At 46.5% G+C, this 21208-nt stretch overlaps 1 protein-coding gene and 1 long non-coding RNA gene across 3 annotated transcripts in view; one reads left to right on the top strand and one right to left on the bottom strand.

Moving 5' to 3' along the window:
- Positions 1 to 21208, top strand: part of LOC138717322 (uncharacterized) — a 135069-nt gene that overhangs the window by 56071 nt on the left and 57790 nt on the right. The window lies entirely within an intron of this gene.
- Positions 1 to 21208, bottom strand: part of RCAN2 (regulator of calcineurin 2) — a 77226-nt gene that overhangs the window by 7997 nt on the left and 48021 nt on the right. For both annotated transcript variants that reach the window (XM_069850827.1, XM_069850828.1), the window contains 2 exons: positions 8385 to 8558; positions 5065 to 5236 (listed from right to left, as the gene is read on the bottom strand). In XM_069850827.1, the coding sequence (XP_069706928.1) occupies positions 5065 to 5236; positions 8385 to 8558 (346 nt within the window). The remainder of the gene's footprint in view (positions 1 to 5064; positions 5237 to 8384; positions 8559 to 21208) is intronic.

The raw sequence follows: 21208 nt of genomic DNA, 5'->3' as shown, positions 1-21208 counted from the left end.
TCCCAGAAGGACTCTTGCCGCTGAAAAAGAGCAGTGGAAATAAGTACAGACACGAGGAAAAATATTCAGGTGCCTCTGGCACCAGTAAGCGCAACAGCAATTAATGCCACTTTGCAAATCAAAATGTGATGCATTCATAAATTGGGGGTTTAAGGCATGTGGGTATTTCTGAGCAGAATCATCGAATCACAGAATGGTTTGGATTGGAAGGGACCTTAAAGATTCCCCCCGCCCCACCCCTGCCATGGGCAGGGACACCTGCCACTGGATCAGGGGCTCCAAGCCCCATCCAACCTGGCCTTGAACCCCTCCAGGGATGGGGCAGCCACAGCTTCCCTGGGCAACCTGGGCCAGGGCCTCCCCACCCTCAGCAAGAAGAATTCCTTCCTAATGTCTAATCGAAATGTTCCCCCTTCCAATTTAAAGCCATTCCCCTTCTTCCTATCCTTCCAGACCCTTGGAAACAGTCCCTCCCCAGCTTTCCTGGAGCCCTTCAGGTACTGGAAGCTGCTCTAAGGTCTCCCCTGAGCCTTCCCTTCTCCAGGCTGAACAACCCCATCTCTCTCAGCCTGGCCTCACAGCAGAGGTGCTCCAGCCCTCAGATCATATTTGTGGCCCTCAAGGAAAGGAGCCCTCATAGAAAGGAACCACAGACTCGGTTCTATGCAGAAAACATTTTTATGGCTGAGCTTAGAGCAGGACGACAGTAAGTATGGGACTTCTAGAGAGCTGTACCTTGTTCTAAGCACAGCTGGTGTTTGCAGAAAAATACTAAGGTAATAAGTACAAAATAAAAAATCCAGCAGACATAGCCATGGTAGCCCTTCCTTTTTCTTTTTTCTGTGTGTGTTTTTTCTTTCCTCTTGAACAACTCCAGGTTAAAACAATCGGGCTAAATCCTCAGTACTGAAGCCATAGTGGAGTAACGGCTGCATCACTGGGTTATGCTCACCAGGTTTAGCTTGGGACAACCTATGAGAAGCAAGTTGAGGGAGCATAGCTAAGACCCACCAACTTCTTTAATTAACATCACTCAGGCATTTGTCCAGTTAGCTCATTCCGTGATCTCTGCTGCTGCCTCTCTGCATTCTCTGGCCCCACGCTGCCCCACCTCTCTTGCTTCACCCTCTGGCCTGGAGGACGCTTACATGTTAAGCCAAATGATTCTTGGGAAGAGGTGCCTTTCTCCTCCACCAGCTTTTGGGCTATCTAATAAGCTGTTTAAATATTCACTTAAGCTGAGATAACAATGGAAACTTGCATAAATTTACTCAGAAAAATATCACAAATATGCTCAAACTTCTCAATTCAGCCTTCTGGAGGAGATCCCCTGGCCCAGGTTGCCCAGGGAAGCTATGGCTGCCCCATCCCTGGAGGGGTTCAAGGCCAGGTTGGATGGGGCTTGGAGGCCCTGGTCCAGTGGGAGGTGTCCCTGCTCATGGGATGCTCTTTAAGGTCCCTTCCAACCCAAACTATTCTATGTTCTCTGATACAGTGCAGGGAAGAATTCAGCTGCGGCACCTCCACCGTCTAGATCTGCCAGAGAAATTTCCTAACAAATCCCTGAAAACAGCAGTGATTCCTCCATTCATTCCCTTCGCATAAGGAAAATAATAGGAGTTTGAAGTTTCATCATTGAACAACGGGCCTGGATGCTTTCATATCCCTTGGCTCTACCTTTTGTGACCACATAAACCACAAGCAAACCCACAGCTTCAGGTGACACAAGAAAGGCAACCACAAGAAGAACACAAAAGCAAATTATGATATTTCAGAATTAAGAAGAATATCCTGTGACTTTCTCTTTGTGAAGCGATGCTATGACCTTTCAGTAATGCTGCGTCTCTTGTCTAATGAGGCTCTTTTGCCCAGCAAAGAGGATGCTCCTCTATTTAATTAATAATGAAGAAATAGTAATGACTCGGTGTAGCATCTCATCCCTGATTCCGACTCATGATCCAAGGTTAACTGGTTCAGAGCTGTCCACTCATGTTAAACGTGTCATTATCATCATAAAAATACCTTCCACTTACAGTCCCTTCATCCTAGCGCTTTATAAATAACGTGGTGCAGATAACGAGCGGTCCTGCACACGGGTGCATGTTTATGCCGGAAGGGATGCAACAACCCATCCCATATGGTTCCCCTACTGCATGGATCTGCCCTACGCGGGATGGAAGAGCTGCTCTCGGGAAGCCCATTACTGATGTTGCAGGAGAAGGGCACTCTCCTCTCCTGGCCAGTGGGACAAGGCAGAGGGAAAGCTTTCTGCAGCCCGCGATTCTCCTGCACCCTGCCCCTGGCAAGGGGAGCGAAGGGCAGGAGCAGCCACAGAACTGAGCGGAGAGGAAGGACAGAGATGGAAAATTTTATGTATCAGCCATCTGTGTGCCCCTCCACCCCCTTTTAATCCTCTCTGGAAATCATACGAGGTATTTAGTGTTTCTTTTAAGTCAGTGAGAACAAACATGAGAAAATTTTGGGCATAGAAAACTTGTAGTGCGAGACCTGGTCCGGGCAGGGTCCTGCGAGGGGGAGCCAAACCAGGGGGAGCAGGGCAGGAGCTACGCATCCTCCTCAAGAAGGAACAGGAACATCATAAGTGGTTCCATAATTGTAGCAGAACAGCTACACCAGAATCGCTTAGAGACAAAAATGAACCCCCACCCTACCCCTCCTCTGACCCCTACTCGTTCGCAGCCCCAGCAGCCGAGCAGCATCGACTGCCGCGTTGTGTCCCGAGAGGTCCCACCGAGGACCATCACACCTCACACTTCAGACCGGTGCTTCTCTAATGTGAAAAATATATTTTACATGACCTGGAGTGTAGCCTGAGGGCGTTTCGGACGTGCAAAGCCTGCTGGAATGTCGATGAGGGACTGGAAAACAAGGAAAGAACCAAAACTGGTAGAAATTTGCCTCTAGGGGCTACTGAAGAGGGTGTCCAGCCCGCGCTGCTGCTCCAAACAGGGTGAGTGACAGGCAGGGGCTGGTGGTGGCAACTGGAGGCCAGGGTGGCCACCTGGGCTGCGAGCAAACCCACGTATTTAATACAGCAAAGATCCCTCACAAGTTAATGACACAGAATTCAGGCTCTAACATTCAGGTTTCTGTAAACGACTGTGTCAGTGAGGATTTTTTGGGAGCTGATAAGACACAGTTAATTTTTTTTGTGTGTTTGTGACTGCAACAAACCTAGCTCAGCCGAGCCGAACAGCGTGATTTGATGTAGAGCAGCATGTTTTACCAACGCGATACAGAGAAATGAGGTTTGGTGGGATTTGTTTTTCAATGAAATGCTAAACAGAGGAAAGGCACAACTGAGAACGGCAACACTATTTTAAACCCGCCGCTGCAGTTCACTAAAATTGATCTCTCGAACATGTGCTAAAAATAGAAAGCAGAGAGCACACAATGGCTTTTCCTATTGCCCCCTGCAGGCTCCTTAAATACAGGGGACTATGACCTTCACACGAAGCTGTCCCAGAGCGCGGAACAATGAGTGATATTTCACATTCCACTGCTCCAGAACAGGAATTGATTTATTACCCAGCTTGCTCAGGAATTCGTTTACATGTTTCCATTTATAATATTGCTGCATCAAAGGGGTGCGGGGGTAGAAAAGGAGTTTTTTTGTTTTCTTTTATTCAGCAAAGCATCAATTCTGGAAATTATAATATGTATTATAGTATGAAGTGTCACCCCGACAGCCTTTTTCTGTGGGCTTTTCCTCATGAAGTGGAATAAAACACAGGAATCCCTGATGTTCTCCTGATAAACATTTCCCCCTGTGAGAGCTCCCATGTGGAAAAGATTTGAGATGATCCTGTAAACCTTTTGAATTATGAAACATCTCTTGTCGCACCCCATGCACTTCAGCTCTGGGTTACTGCGTGCGGTTACACAAAAGCCCCAGTGATAAGAGCAACTAGGAGCTGAGCTTCTGGAATATTGTCAGGCTCGGCACCTGGGAGCTGTTCCAGGGCTCCACCACCCTCTGGGGGAAGAACCTTCTCCTAATGTCCAACCTAACCCTCCCCTGGCATCTTCCTGCCATTCCCTGGGGTCCTGTCCTTGGTCACCAGAGAGAAGAGCTCAGCGCCTGCTCCTCCTCCTCCTCCCTGTGTGAGGAAGCAGTGACCTGTGATGAGGTCCCCCCCGCAGCCTCCTCCAGGCTGAACAGACCAAGTGACTTCAGCTGCTCCTCATACAGTTTGCTCTCTAGACCCTTCAGTAGCTTTGTGGCCTCCTCTGGACGATCCACAGTAGCTTCAGATCCTTTTTATACTGCGGTGCCCAAAACTGCACCCAGCACTCAAGGTGGGGCCGCTGAGACCTGAAGCTACTGATTAGATCTGAAACTGGAACCTTTTCCTTTTTGCGAACTTTTAAGAGACGACGCTTTAACAGCTTTGAAAGAAAATGATTTGTAAAGATCACTGAATTAAACCCACAATAATCCTCTCTTGCAAAAAGTCTGGTTTCATCAGATGCGTATTTTCTAAGAGAAAACACTGTTTTGAAAATCCCAGCTAGCTTTAATTCCTGGGGTCAACTGAAGATGAGAAGACAGAAGGAAGTCTATCTGCATTGCCCACGGACATCTATCCTCCATTAACAGAGGCTACAGCTCATCCCTGCTGCCTACAGTTTTCAACAGAAAATGAGTAGTCTCAGTGCTGCCAGGACTAGGGAAGTGTAGATCTCTCTTGACAAACTTGTTAACAAGAGATTCTCCACTCTGGTGGAGCTGCAGTGATGCCTAAACATTTGAGGAGGTATTCCACCTCCTGGAATGCAGTACTGAGCAGATGTGATTTAAAGCAGAAACTCCTCAAGTTCATGGGCAATCCCCACCTAAACCACCAGTTGTCTCATAAGTACAAACCCAAGCACAATAAATTGTGTAAACAAGCTTTGATCTGCTATCCAATCCAACAGCGCTGACGAGCCGCAGGTAAGACATAATTTGATATGTGCATATGTTTAAACTCATCCTTAAGCAAAGAACCAGTTGATGTGCATCAACTTAAATCCAAAGCTTTAATGCAACTTAAAACTCACCTGGTCCTAGCTTTGAAACTGCATAAAGGAGGTCGTAGTTGATGACAGGCGTTGCATCATCTATTGGTTGCCACCCTACGGGTGGGGAGGCTGGAGGCGAGATGAGAAACTGTTTTGCAGGCTGTGGTGGTGCCAAATGAAGCTTGTCTCCATCTGTCTCAGAGGTCTGAATCTTTAAAGCATAACAAATACATTGTTTAGTATAGGGTGGGTAAATGAAATGATTGCTCAAGTCATACGCTTCTAACACCAAATGCCACCCAGGCAGGGTTTCAGCGTCAGTCTCAGCAGAGAAGGCCTGGAGATGAAATTCATCTCAACCTTACAGATGGCTCCTCTACAGTAAATACACCGTGGGGGGCTGTTACACAAGCAAAGCAACAATGTTTGTGCCTATTCTATATGCTCTGAAGATAAATGCAAAGCTTTGGTGCCCACAGCTGCTAGTTTAGAGACTTCCAGGGCTGAAAAGATATTGCTGTGATCTGCTGGTTTAAACTCCTAAATAAAAGCAGATATTAGACAAGAAGCCAGTCACTCCTGCACCACCGCCTGAGCAGTAACGTCAGAATGGTTTCTACAGGTTTGTGTCCTTTAGAATCATAAAATTGTTAGGTTGGAAAAGCCCTTTGAGATCATCAACTCCGACTGTACTTGTCCACTGCTAAACCTGATCCCTAAGCACTTTATCAACCTGTCTTTTAAACCCCTCCAGGGATGGGGACTCCACCGCCTCCCTGGGCAGCCTCTGCCAGTGCTAGAGAACCCTTTCCTGATGTCCAGTCAAAACTTTCCCTCCTGCATCTAAGGCCATCTCCTCTTGACCTATTACTTATCACATGGGAGAAGAGACCAGCACCCACCTCACCACAACCTCCTTTCACATCTCCCCTCAGCCTCCTCTTCTGCAGGCTAAATAGCCCCAGGTCCCTCAGCTGTTCCTCATAACCCTTGTTATCCAGCCCCTCCCCAGCTCTGTTCCCTTCTCTGGACACTCTCCAGTCCCTCAATGTCCTTCTTGGAGTGAGGGGCCCAAAACTGAACCCAGGATTCGAGGTGCAGCCTCACCAGAGCAGAGTCCAGGGGCACAATCCCTGCCCTGCTCCTGCTGGCCCCACCATTTCTGATAACAGCCAAGATGCTATTATCTTTCTTGGCCACCCAGGCACCCTGCTGCCTCAAGCCAGCTTTAGCTGAAGTGATAAAGGAATCTATGATGTTCCTTACTGTTGCAACTAATTGTTTCATTTTATTTCCATCTTAAATTATCTAGTTTAAGTCCTGCCTTTTTTCTGCTATATTTAAGAAGCATCAACATGAATGACTTAAACTACAGCCACAGCTGAGCAAGTTTACAGCCACCTGGAGCCCACAAGCAGCCCTAAGAAAGCACCCTGCTACCCTGACCTGGGTTTGCAAAGAGACAGTTTGGGTCTCTCAGTGCCGTGTTGCCCAGAACTTCTAGTTCTGGAAGTGCTTATTCAGTCCAGTTCAGGTCCATATGCTGCTCCACACACTGTGCTGCTTCCACATATTCATTCTCTGGACACAACTAATAAGTTCTTTTAAGACTGCATGTGCTGGAGAGCATAGTGAGATATCTAAATGGCTTTGCAGGAAATCAGCTTAGATATGGAGACTAGTGGCTACTATGCACATTTTTCTTATTCTCATGTTATCCCAGGTTTCTGATTAACCTCTTGATAGTCAGTTCAGGTGAAATGATTGTCAGATCTGCTTAACAGCTAGTTTGAAATTTTCCAGAAGAAAGTCGGAGCCAGATCCAGGAGGTTAAGGCATATAAACCAGGACTGAGGTAGGCTGTCAACACCTAAATCCATCTGTAAGATCTTCTGAACTCACCTAACCCATTAAGCATAATGGATTGTTTTACAAGGGTAGTTTCCCATCCTCCTGAGCTTCTGCTTCTGCCTGGGCTCAAAACAGCTCCTAGTCTGACCATGCTCAAGCTTTAACTGCCACTTAGGTTTGACTGATGCCTGCAAAGGAGCCTGCCCTTAACCCAAGTCCTCTGAGGGACCAATCTGCAGCTCAAAGTACACTTACGTTGAGTATAAGCACCAGTGAGTGTCCCATGAGCCTCAGCAGCCACAGCAGTTCATTAAAATACATTCAGAGGAGGTGCTCACGTTCACAGAATCACAGAATGAGTTGGAAGGGACCCACACGGCTCACCCACTCCAATTCCTGTCCCTGCACAGGACACCCCAACATTCACACCGAGTGGATGAGGGTGTTGGCCAAAGGCTTTTGGAATATTGTCAGGCTCAGCACCATGACTGCTCCCCTGGGAGCTGTTTCAGGGCTCCACCACCCTCTAGGGGCAGCACCAATGTCCAACCTAACCCTCCCCTGGCATCTCCCTGTCAGTCCCTCCCATCCTGTCCCTGGTCACCAGAGAGAAGAGCTCAGCACCTGCTCCTCCTCCTCCCCTTGTGAGGAAGCAGTGACCTGGGATGAGGTCTCCCCTCATTCTCCTCTTCTCCAGGCTGAACAGACCAAGTGACTTCAGCCGCCTCTCATACGACTTTCCCTGTAGACACTTCACCACCTTTGTGGCCTCCTTGGACACTCTCCAGTAGCTTTAGATCCTTCTTATACTGTGGTGCCCAAAACTGCACCCAGCACCCGAGGTGAGGCTGCACTAGTGCAGAGCAGAGCAGGACAATCCCCTCCCTCGCCCAGCTTGATGCACGTTCCCAACCTCCCTCACCATTCTATATCTTGGCTGGGGCCTGGAAACCGCCCGGGCTGGGGGAGATCTGGGTTCCCTCTCTCTTGTCCAAGAAAAACCTAACCCCAGCTGACACTTGCAACAGAGTGATATAAACCACCTATGTCCCCAAGCTGGGGGTGTTGTTCTCCCCCTACCTTCTTCCTTTTACTTGAACTTCATAAATTCCTTGTAGAAAATTCACAGCTGTACCCAGTAAGGAGATAAGGCAAGCCTGGCTGTGGCTCAGGGTTGCAGTCAAATAAGTAATTCAGCCCTACTTTTATTATCAACTTACGACACTTTACATTACTGCTTTGTTATGGTTACTTTAGAGAGTCACCCACAGGAAACACCCAACGCTGTAAATCACTTCTAAGCTATGTAACATCTCTGTGTTAAATAAACAACTCGGGTCCTAAGTGCTCCTTTAAATTTACTGCAGATCCCCCAGGCAGGGGCAACACAAGGATGTTTGAGTGATCTTTTAGCAGAGATTGGGCATGGGAGAAACCTTAATTACTTTTATTCAGTGTTATATTCAGCGCAATATGTCGATACAGAAGTAGATATCAGATTGCGTTACCTGTGCAAAATACAACTTTAGCTTCTTCTCTCTGAACTGTGTTTCATGCAGCTCTATCCTGGCCCGAGCAGCTGATTTGGGACTACTAAAATTTATCCGCACACGCCTGAAGCTTTTAAAGAGCTGGAATGTCACGCAGTCATCATAGGCACGGAACAAGCCTTCAAATTTCTCCTGTAAACAAAAAAGAAATAATGCTGAAGATTAACTTTGTGCTCTGTCACATCAGTCTGTGTCAAAGGATGATCAGAAACCTGATGGCAACTCCTTAACTAGGAGGTTTCAGCCTGTGGCCTTTGGGGTGGGTCCCATAGACTAAGAAAGGCTCTGTGAAAAGACACCAAGGAAAACACCGGTCTGAAAATGCTGGACTCTGCACAACGTTTGGGGAAAGGAGTCTTTAAATTGAGAACCCAGCGGCTCTTGAACTTCTTCAAGTTGAGCAAAATTGCGATAATGAGTTATGAAACGAAGCTGCAAAGGGCACGACTGAAAATACCAGAGAGCTGTGGTGTCGTCGGCACGAAAGCAACCATTGTGCTGAATGACAATGGAGTAGCAGACAGAGCCAGCCCCGCTGGAACACAGCATTACGTTCACACCAACCCTGCAGGGTCACTTTGTGCTGCACGGTATGTTTTTCTGGCCCTTTTGTCATTTCAGTATTTGTTCCTTGAGGGTTCCTGTAGCAGCAACGGGAAAAAATGAGACAACAGTGACTTGTCCCGAAGACCAGTTCCAGGCTTAACAATGTTTGTCTGTAGAGCTCCACGTCCAAAAGCACGTGACACAAATATGGATATTTTACCATTGCAAAAGAAGGGTCTGAAGTGTGGCACTTCTCAGGACCTAGGGATCATAGAATCATAGAATCATAGAATAACCAGGTTGGAAGAGACCCACCAGATCATCGAGTCCAACCATTCCTATCAAACACTAACCCATGCCCCTTAGCACCTTGTCCACCCGTGCCTTAGACACCTCCAGGGAAGGTGACTCAACCCCCTGCCTGGGCATGAACAGAAATCCGCGGTATGGCAGCAGCCCTGGAGGACCAGACGCTCTCTGCCATCTCTTTGCGATCTCTGTAGACACAAAGGGCTGGCTCCACAACACCGAATAAGCCCTCAGTCCTTACTAAAGTTCTGACACACTTGCACGGGGCTTTTCACTCCCCTAGGCACAGACTCATAAAATGTTAAGGCTGAAAGGGAGCAGCTACCATTGTGCCCAACCTTTGTGTTTACTCAGATTTTAGGCTGCCACCCAGTGAGTCCCAGACTTAGAATCCTAGAATAGTTTGGGTTGGAAGGGACCCCAAAGCCCATCCAGTTCCACCCCTGCCATGGACAGAGACACCTCCCACTGGACCAGGGGCTCCAAGCCCCATCCAACCTGGCCCTGAACACCTCCAGGGATGGGGCAGCCACAGCTTCCCTGGGCAACCTGGGCCAGGGCCTCAATACTTCAATTCGTATCTGCTGATGTTACAAACAAGACAAAGAATCCAGAACTTCTTTGAAAAACATATCCTGAAGCACAGTGAAGCTGCACCAGGAAGCACTAACAGCACCGTGGGAGCACCTATGCTCAGCACAGTACACATATTAAAGAGTTAACTAGGAAAACAGAGCTGTTCTGTGGTGAGGAGCGTGAAACACTGCTGGGGAGGTACCACATCTCCTTTCATTCACTGCCAGCCCTGTGGTCTTGTTCCCCATAAGCGATATTCCACCTCTGGTACCCTTTCAAAGGAACCTCCCTGTGGTCTATTATCTTTCATGATTTCCATTTCATTTCGCCTGACCTCCCTCACCTCTTCCTCTCACCACAGGAGATACTTCAGAGGAGAAAGAAAAAAGAGAAATGAGAGCACTCAGTGGTTTGGGTGAGGGTGACTAAAGGCACACAGTCATCCCACAAACAGCGTGACGTTGACAGGCTGGTACAAGCAGGTCTAATGTTCAAATTGTCAACATTTCACATCCTAGTTATGTTTTTTTTTATCTGCTTTGCTTACGTTTTTGCAAAATTCCATTTTCTTGAGCAGAAATCTGCATCGAGTGGCATTTGGGTGAAGGTCAGCCAAAAGCAGCAGCCATCTCAGACCTGTCATGCTTAGAATGTTGATGCTACAACCTTCACCATGACTGGGGGAACAGGGCTGGGGGAAGGGACAGAATGGGACAGGGGACCAGCAAACATGTCAAGTAGGACTGACTCCATGTTCAAAAATATGTAGTACATGTGTATAATCTAAAAAAAAGATAATAGTGACTGGAGAGTGCCCAGAGGAGGCCACAAAGGTGGTGAAAGGTTTAGAGGGGAAGTCATACAAGGAGTGGCTGTTGTCACTGGGTCTGTTCAGCCTGGAGAAGAGACTGAGGGGAAACCTCATCGCAGGTCACTGCTTCCTCACAAGGGGAGGAGGAGGAGCAGGCGCTGAGCTCTTCTCTCTGGTGACCAGGGACAGGACCTGAGAGAATCACAGGGAGATGCCAGGGGAGGGTTTCGTTGGACATTAGGAGAAGGTTCTTCCCCCAGAGGGTGGTGGAGCACTGGAACAGCTCCCAGGGGAGCAGTCACGGTGCTGAGCCTGACAATATTCCAGGAGCATTTGGAAAACGCCTCCAGCCTCACGGTGTGAATGTTGGGGTGTGCTGTGCCGGGACAGGAGCTGGACTGGGTGAGCCCTGTGGGTCCCTTCCAGCTCAGGTCATGCTGTGATTCTGTGAACAGGTACTAGTGACTAACAGATGACAGGGTAACTAATTAAAGCTTCTCTCTCTGTTTCCTATATTACTTATTTCATACTCCTTCAGTATTTTTTTTAAAAAGCACCTTGAAGTAAAGAAAGTTAAATACATATTTATACATGAGAGATATGGAGTTATTTATATTCTCATATATACACATATTGACAGCAGCTGAACACAAGCCAGCAGTGGCCCAGGGGGCCAAGAAGGCCAATGGCATCTTGGCTTGGATCAGAAACGGTGTGACCAGCAAAGCAGGGAAGGGATTGTGCCCCTGGACTCGGCACTGGTGAGGCTGCATCTCAAACCCTATATTCAGTTTTGGGTCCATCTCTCCAAGAAGGACACTGAGTGGCTGGAACATTTCCAGAGAAGGGAACGGAGCTGGGGAAGGAGTTGGAGGACAAGGGTTATGAGGAGCAGCTGAGAGACTTGGGGTTGTTTAGCCTGGAGAAAAGGAGGCTGAGAGGAGACCTCATCCCTGTCCACAACTGCCTGAAAGGAGGTTGTAGGGAGGCGGGTGTTGGTCTCTTCTCCCAAGCGACAAAGCGATGGGATGAGGGGGGAATGGCCTCAAGTTGCACCAGGGCAGGTTCAGATTGGACATCAGGAAAAACATCTTCATGGAAAGGGATCTCAGGCCCTGGCAGGGGCTGCCCAGGGAGGTGGTGGCATCCCCATCCCTGGAGGGGTTTAAAAGCCAGGCAGATGAGGTGCTCAGGGATCTGGTTTAGTAGTGGAATGGTATGGTTGGACTTCATGATCTCAAAGGCCTTTTCTAACCACGCAATTCTACGATTCTATGAAACCACGTATGGACTTCTCTGGACACTGGCTAATATCTACTCATGATGTGACCATTTTTTAGGAAACAGATTCTCCCTCTATGGACACAGCAGTATTTTCGTGTTTTGACCAGTCCTGTGTGCCCACCCTTTGTGTACAGTGTCCACGACACCATGGAACCTGGTTCTTGGTTAGGGACACAATGTGAAAGAAGGGAGGACAGGATTTCAAATGTGGGTCCGCAACAGCAAGCCCTAGGAACGTTCTGGACAATACTGAGATGGACTCTCATCAGGCACCGAAAGGGACAGATGGGGGCATCACTAAATAAAGCTGATTAAGTCCTGGACGCCAAATACAATGCTGGGAGAACATTAAAGCGCTACGGCCTTTATTCTGCTTACTTTTCAATTTGATACTGGCACAGCTTTAGAGATCCAGCTTTGATTAACCTCCTAAAACTGTCAGTAGGGGGAGGGAAATCAAACCCTCTATTTGATATTATTACAGGGCAGCCTACCCACCATGGGGACACATCTACTGCACCTCCTGAAATTGCTTCTCTCATTAAAAAGAGTCATAGAATCTTTAGGTTGGAAAAGACCTTTGAGATCATCGAGTCCAACCTGGCTAAACACCCCTAGGTCCCTCAGCGGCATCTCATAACCCTTGTTCTCCAGCCCCTTCCCCACCTCCGTTCCCTTCTCTGGAGACACTCCAGCCCCTCAATGTCCTTCTTGGAGTGAGGGGCCCAAAACTGAACCCAGGATTCGAGGTGCAGCCTCACCAATGCCGAGTCCAGGGGCACATTTTCTTATAGATTCTAATGACTGTGAAAGAATTGTATCCAGATTAGGACAGTCAGCAGATAGCCGAAGTCAACAGGCAAGAGCAATGAAGGCATAAGGGTTTCCTGGGAATTAATATCAAGCTGGGAGGAGTCAGGATGGCTCCAGAGGCAGCTGAGGGCCACCAACTGCAGTTGGTGATTAATGGCCTCTGCTGGGTCATTATTGTTATCAGAATAATTATCTATATATAATTACATATAATATATATGTTATATCAGATATAATGATTATCATTATTCCATCAGAAAGTGCAGAAAAAATCAGCTGTATTAAGTGATTTCGCCCCTGTACTTGGGGCATAAAACAAATGGAAACGATTGGCATAAATGTAAGTGAAAGAAGGTTTCAAACATCAGAGTAATGACCCAGAAACAACCTCCCCGTTACAGCAGCAGCGGCAAAAGATTTTAAGACTGAATCCGGTTGACTCGTGCGAGGGACTACGGCAAAATATCGACACAACAAGCATTGTAAAACGCGGCCGGTGGAATTAGCAAGTGATTTGGGCTCCGTCACCGCACGGCCCTTCCAGTTCTGTGCTCCTGTGATTTATTTCCAGACATTTCTCTCGTGAATAGCTCCGCTGCTATTGTGTTGGGGCAGGACTAAAGCCAAGGCCTAATTCCAATCAATGGAAGTCTTTCCACAGACGGCAGCGAGCCTTGGACTGGAGCCCTAGAACTCCGACACAAATCAACATGTTATTATTCAGCGTGTTTGTGCTCATTATCACCCCTGGTACACATTTGATTTAGGAGACAGCTGTGATTGAAAACTTCAGTCTGATCCTTTTTCCTAGAGTTTTGTAAGCAAACAAAGCAGCGTTTTTCCCATTTTCATTTTTCTGTTTGTTTACAGAAGAGAAACCAAGTCACTAACTGTGTACAATAGGGAATCTGAGGCATAATTTACAATTATGAAATATATTTTTTCTTGAAATGAGTTCTGTACCTGATGGAAATTTTCATGTATGGAAAACCTAAGTCTCAGAGTCCAAAATTTTCTGTTTCCACACAACCACGCTGCTTGCAGCACTGCAGATCTCATGCAGCAGAAGTAGAAAGATGGAATTTGATAGAACATATAGAGGCTGTGTGCTGAAGAGTCTGGGAACAACATTCAACCATCAGATTCAGTCCCCATTTCCAGTAAAGAGGATGGGCAGAGGGGTTAATTCTAGAGGGGATAAAGAATCATGGAATCACTTGGTTGGAAAAGACCTTTGAGATCATTAAGTCCAACCGTACTTGCCCACTACTAAACCAGATCTGTGAGCACCTCATCTACCCAGCTTTTAAATCCCTCCAGGGCTGGGGACTTCACCACCTCCCTGGGCAGCCTCTGCCAGGGCATGAGAACCCTTTCAGTGAAGAAATGTTTCCTGATGTCCAATGTGAACCTGCCCTGGTGCAGCTTGAGGCCATTTCCTCTTGTCTTTTCGCCTGTCAGTAGGAAGACGAGACCAACACCCACCTCGCTAGAACCTCCTTTTAGCATCTTATTCCAGAGAGAAACCTTGAGACACTATACAGTGTGATAAAGGCATTTTTAATTCATCATCTCACAAAACCGGTGATGACAAAAATAGGTAGGAAACTGGGAGAAGCTTGCTGGTTGCACCTGCCACTGGGACTGAAGCAATAAGAGCTGCCCCTCACTCCTAGTCCTCCTGCATGAAGAGAGTCCACCAAGGCATGATAACTCTGCAATAACGCTGCAAACCTCCTGGAACGCAAAACACGACAGATTTGCCTCTTGAAAAATCAACTGAACTCAATATATTTATGGTCAGCTTCTAACTCATCAGCACAACAAAAGGTACAGAGATAATATCTGCCCCAAAGCTTAACGGGAACGGCATTCACATTTCAGAAAAGGCTGACAAATGTCAGGGGCACAGAATTTTGCTGCGTTGCCTTTCCGTTTTTAACCAGCTCACATCCCTGTTTACCTCAATGTGACGCACATTCCTCCTGCTTAGCTCCACTGATCTGGAAACCAAAGGCTCCTTCAAGATGAAATAAATTGTTCCTGTGGCAATGCCAAGGGGGTGATTTAATATAGTTTGGAGAATTCTCAATTCAATTTCACACCCGACGATTGAGCTAAAAGAAAAATCCACACTTGATGTTTCTTTTTCATATGAGCACTGCTCTTTTACCCTGTCACCAGCAACAGCTGAAAAGCTCCATATTTGAAGTGCCCCAGTTTTCTTTCAAACTGGCTGGCCAAGTGCACATTACATGGTTCTATTACTTTCATAGAATCATGGAATCACTTGGTTGGAAGAGACCTTTAAGATCATCAAGCCCAGCCATATCTGTCCACTACTAAACCAGCTCCCTGAGCTAGGGAGTATTCTGTAGAGACATCATCTTTGTTCTCTGAGAAGCTTCTTTGAATTCCTGTCCTGGCTACCATTTTATGCATCGCTGGTTTTTTTTTAATGTCACATTTTATTTGGTGGAGAAAAAAAGCAAGAGCAGGTTTGTGGAGGATTCAATGCAATCTGTGTTTTCCAACAAGTAGCCTTACATTTTGGCCTTAAAATGGTAAAGTAATACTCATAACAGAAACATGAAGAAAAGATTCAGATTTCCTGACAAAAAAAAAAAAAAAGCCTTTTTTCCTTGACTTATTTCAAGAATTCAAACAACAACTGAATAGATTATGTAGGGAAGTCCAAGGACCTTACTGCATTGGATTTAGGAAGGTACATGGTACATTTTCTCCATGAAGATGATGCAACGACTGGAGCACCTCTGCTATGAGGCCAGGCTGGAAGGGAAGGCTCCGAGAAGACCTTAGAGCAGCTTCCAGTACCTGAAGGGGCTCCTGGAAAGCTGAGATGGGCTTTTTATGAGGGCTTGGAGTGATAGGAAGAGGGGGAATGGCTTTAAATTGGAAGGGGGAACATTTAGATTAGACATTAGGAGGAAATTCTTCATGCTGAGGGTGGGGAGGAACTGGCCCAGGTTGCCCAGGGAAGCTGTGGCTGCCCCATCCCTGGAGGGGTTCAAGGCCAGGCTGGATGGGGCTTGGAGCAGCCTACAGCAAAACAGTTGGTGCTGAGGACTTCCTGCCCACCAGCAGTCGGAGCGTATCAGGAAAGCTCCTGGAGTGCATCTCCTATATTAATTTCATCTGAAAGGTATCCAGTTCATGAACTCTCCTGTGATGTGAACGAAAAGCACAGTTCAAGATCAACAAGAATGTTACCTCATGAGAATCCCCATCTCAGACTAAAGAAGCTCATGTAGCCACAAGGCAGCATTTCTCACAAAAATAGTGAGCTGGCACACCTGGAAAAGCTAAAAAAACTCCAAAATGAAGTGCTAGTGACAATAATAAATAAGGGAGTGGTAGTCAAAATTGTGCAAGATGCTAGGATTAAAGTTTTTGGGCACCCTGATCCAGTGGGGTGTCCCTGCTCATGACACAGGAGTGGAACTAGATGATCTTTAAGGTCCCTTCCAAGCCAAACTATTCTATGATTCGATGATTCTTCATTATGAGAAGCTGCATTAAAAATATTCATACCAATTTTATAAACTTCAGGACTGTAAGAAAAGCTATGTAAATACCCATCTTATTACACGGCTTTTCATTGCTCTTTGACAATTTAAGTTTCATCTCCTCAGCTCTCGGGTATGACCTTCTCCTCTTCTGTGTCGGGACACTGGGGCGAGGTCTTGCTCCTAGTCACAATGTCCACTTAGGGCAACCATGAGAGTAAAAACAGCATTTCCATCACGCATTCAGGAGCACCTGACTTCTACAAACCCTGGGCAGAGTATCTAGAAAGATCTGCCACTTAAAAATCTGTCACCGAGCCTGCTGAAGCATCAGGGGACACCTCAGTGACACAGAATCAGGACCTCAGTGAACAGAATGATAAATGTAAGAATGAAATAGAATAAAGAGAACCCTAAGAGCTGGTAATCTTTGTTTTATTTATGCTCTTGGAGATGTAATGTTGTAAAACAACCATAAAATAGATACTGTGCATTCCCTGTCTTTGTCAACCCAGTTAAGCTAGACAAATAAACAAGACAAAGCCATGGGACCATTTAAGCAAATGAAATGCTTGCCTTGCCTATTCCTGATTTACTATTTTGCCTACAGTGACCAACATTTATAGCATTTCAGCTGTTTCTCATCATCATTGGGAATGATTTTTCCCTTCCCTCTCCCCCAGCTGCACTAAGATAACTAAAAATACAGTTTCAGCTTCTCTGGATTTAGAAAGGACACAGACAACTTTGAAAATGACTACTAAAAAAATAACAGGAAAAAGAGTGGAAGAAAATTTAATCTCATGCTCTTCCATAAACGTTATTTATGGAAAAAAGGCACAAGGGGAAACTACTGACTCACCAAAGCACGTCCTCAGAAGTTTAGCAATAAAATCTCTGCTAAAATGTGCCTTCAAACACAAAGGAAAACAGTCACAGAATCACTTGGTTGGAAAAGTTCTTTGAGATCACCGAGTCCAACCATACCCGTTCACTACTAAACCAGATCCCTGAGCACCTCATCTCCCTGTCTTCTAAACCTCTCCAGGGATGGGGTCTCCACCACCTGCCTTTCTTCTCATCACCACAGCCCACGATTAGTGCCCTGACCACTGTTTAACACCTCGCTTAGGCTCTTTGACCGTTTCTAGTTCTTGCCAGTCTGTCTCAACCATCTGTCACTCACCATCCTACACTTTGTTTGCAAATTACTCGAGCAGGTCTGCTTTCTTTGTATGTTCAAACGGCTCCGAGAAGCTACAGCCTCCAGGATTGTAGTCTCTGTACAATAAAGAATTCAAGGACATGAATACGCTCTCTCCAGTTGAGCCAGTGAATAGACCCTGCAGCAAACCTAAATAAATCACAGGTGAAGAGCACTTCAAACTTGACGGTACACAAGAAAGTATCAGAAATAAACATGTAAGGAAGAGGAAAAAAGAAAACTAAGAAAAAAAAATCATTCTTGGGCTGGAAGAGAGCAAAGGTGTAGACAGAGGGAACTTTCTGCCAACCATGTCCTGGGCTGCATCCAAAGCAGCGCGGCCAGCGGGGCGAGGGAGGGGATTCTGCCCCTCTGCTCTGCTCTGCTCTTGTGAGACCTCATCTGGAGCCCTGTGTCCAATTCTGGAATCCTTAATGCAAGAAGGATCTACAGCTGTTGAAACAGGTCCAGAGGAGGCCACGGAGATGATCTGAAGGCTGAAGCACCTCTGCTATGGGGACAGGCTGAAAGAGTTGGGGTTGTTCAGCCAGGAGAAGAGAAGGCTCTGGGGAAACCTTAGAGTGGCCTTTCAGTACCAGAAGGGGCTCCAAAAAAAGTTAGGGAGGGGCCTTTTTCAAGGGCCTGGAGTGATAGGATGAGGGGAGATGCTTTAAATTGGAAGGAGGAAGATTTAGATTAGACATTAGGAAGAAATTCTTCATCATGAAGGTGGGGACGCCCTGGCCCAGGGAAGCTGTGGCTGCCCCATCTCTGGAGGTGTTCAAGGCCAGGTTGGATGGGGCTTGGAGCCCCTGATCCAGTGGGAGATGTCCCTGCCCATGGCAGGGGTGGAACTGGATGGGCTTTGAGGTCCCTTCCAACCCAAACCATTCTATGATTCTCCCACAGTCACTGATTCGGTGTCCGCAGAGGAATGCAGATGAGCTGTTATCTCCTGGGTATAACTGATGATAATATTGTTATCTCTCTGAAAAGTTTACCAGTCAGTTTGGTTTTGCAGATCATGCCAGAAAATGAATGGAATGCAACTGCATAAACAGAGTTGATCCACTCTTCCCTTTATGCTTTTTCTATACTGTCACTGTAGCACCCTATTCAGCATTGTCCTACAAAAAATGAAGACGCTTTCCAGTTTAAACAGACTGCAGCAAAAAAAAAAAAGGTGCTTGAAATATTTTTACCCTTCGACAGGCTGTTTTCTCCCCCATCAGAGGTCACAGTCTCTACAGGATGCCAGGATCCCAAGCTGCAGAGATGCTGAAATATCAAAGAATCACAGAATCATAGAACTGTTTGGTTAAAAAAGACCTCTGAGACCATTGAGTCCAACCATACCTGCCCACTGCTAAACCAGATCCCTACGCACCTCATCTGCTCAGCTTTTAAACCCCTCCAGGGTTTGGGTGAACTTGGTAAGCAGCTTCCCAGCACCCAAGGTGGAGTTACGGAGATGACAGACCTGGGCTCTGTATCAAGTACACGAGGGCAGAACGAGAAGCAATGGTTTCCATCTGCCTCAACAGCCGCCAGCGCTGTCTGCTTCATGACAGGAAACAACAAGGGAATTTCAGTCTTACAGCGATATAATTGTTTTATTAGGCAGATGGAAGAAACCCCAGGGTGAAAAAGCAAATATTCCTGACCAAACTGCTCCCATGCCACTTTTCAACCAACTGGATAATTTCCAGTTGGCACGGATTTTGTTTAGAAACAAGAATCGGAAAGTAGACTAATCCTATCTTACAGCTAAAACCAGCACTGCTCTTCAGCAAAATCATTTTCATTTCCTGATGTGAAAGTTGTATCAGTGACAGCGTGATATTAAAAGGACACTGCAGTGGCGTGGTAAAACTCAAGCTGCTCTTCATACAGGCTTCTGTCCCGAGCAATCGGGACTGGCAAAGAGAGTGGTAACCAAATGTAGACTTTATTCTCTTTATAAATGAGATTTTTTAAAATAAGTAGGACATAACAAAATAATTAGGACGCCGCTGAGTCCAGTTGCTTGCCCTGTGGCACAGTTTCAAGCCAAAGACAGGTACGTGCTTTGCGATTGCCATCGTGCAAGTCCATAACAGATCTCTCTTCACATTGGAAACCAATGTGTAGGCTCAAGGACTCTAGGTTTAAGGTCAACGGTACTTTCAAAGCACTAAAGTTTGGTGCAAATAGATTCTAAGTGACATGAGAAGATGGGGGACTACCAGTTTTGGAGGAAATAGGCAGGCAAAATACAGGAGGTTACGTCTTCAGACATCAGAGGGTCTCTTGTCCTCAGCCGCATGTACTGACTAGACCTGCATCCAGCTGCACATCACTGCCGGGCAGAAGCAGCGTCAGATGTGTCCACAAGAACAGTTTACACTTTTCTGTTTCAAATTGTTTACTTACTAAGTATGGGACGCTAATAGTCAATTAACATGGACAAATTATCAAATGAAATTGAACGGGTTAGAATGGTTTGGGTTGGAAGGGACCTCAAACACCATCCAGTTCCAACCCCCTATCACGGGCAAGGACACCTCCCACTGGATCAGGCTGCTCCCCTTGTCCTGTCACTCCAGACCCTTGGGAAAAGTCCCTCCCCAGCTTTCCTGGAGCCCCTTCAGATAGTGGAAGCTGCTGTAAGGTCTCCCTAGAGCCTTCTCCTCTCCAGGCTGAACAACCCCGACTCTCTCGGCCTGTCCTCAGAGCAGAGGTGCTCCAGCCCTCTGATCATCTTCATGGCCTCCTCTAGACCCATTACAACAGCTCCATCTCCTTCTGATGTTGGGGATTCCAGAACTGGACACAGGACTCCAGGTGGGGTCTCACGAGAGCAGAGCAGAGGGGCAGGATCCCCTCCCCACCGTGCTGGCCGCGCTGCTTTGGGTGCAGCCCAGGACATGGTTGGTTTCTGGGCTGTGAGCACACATTGCTGGCTCACGTTGAGCTTCAGTGCAGTCCACAGACTCTTTCTGAGGGGTGTTTAAGTAAGAAACACAGTGGATCTAGATTTGCTGCATAAAAGCCTCCAATTTGATGGAAAACACTTAGAGGAAAATAAATCAGAAGAGGTTGAAAGCGAGGGTGCCCTCCTACAGGTAAGTGGTCTAAAAATAGAGTAGTTCAATATTACCAATCTGCAGCTATTATCAACCACATACTTTATTTTACACAGCTTTATACACTCCTATTAATTATCATTTTACCATACCTGTACCAATTACTTATTACCACAGTATCCAAGACATTTTAAGCCTTTTCTTAAAGTCCATCTGCTTTGCTTCTGTTTCACTATAAAACCATTTAAACTACAAAACTATACAAATGTTAAAGCTTAAGCAGAAATTTCAGCAAACGCCAAGCCAATGACATTCAAACTCATTCTGTATTGTTTTCTAGGACGCAGTATGCAATGAGCAACCTCCTCCTTCAGGACAACTACTTCAAGCCAAGCAAATGTTTTTATTCAGCACTACTTAATGACACCAAGCTCCTTCTCCAACCCCAAGAAATATCACTGCTCCAGGAGTTAATATTGTGGGCAGGTAGCTTAAATCACTGTGGTTTTCCCAACAGTTTCAGTCTACTTCTGTGCTACAAAAGCAAGAAATAGATATTAGAAGGCTCCGGGGACACCTTACAGCTGCCTTCCAGTACCTGGAGAGGTTCCAGGGAAACTGAGGAGGGACTTTATCCAAGGGCCTGG

Source organism: Phaenicophaeus curvirostris, chromosome 2, assembly GCF_032191515.1.
Source record: "Phaenicophaeus curvirostris isolate KB17595 chromosome 2, BPBGC_Pcur_1.0, whole genome shotgun sequence".
Lineage (NCBI taxonomy): Eukaryota > Metazoa > Chordata > Aves > Cuculiformes > Cuculidae > Phaenicophaeus > Phaenicophaeus curvirostris.
This window is presented reverse-complemented; position numbering and strand designations above follow the sequence as displayed.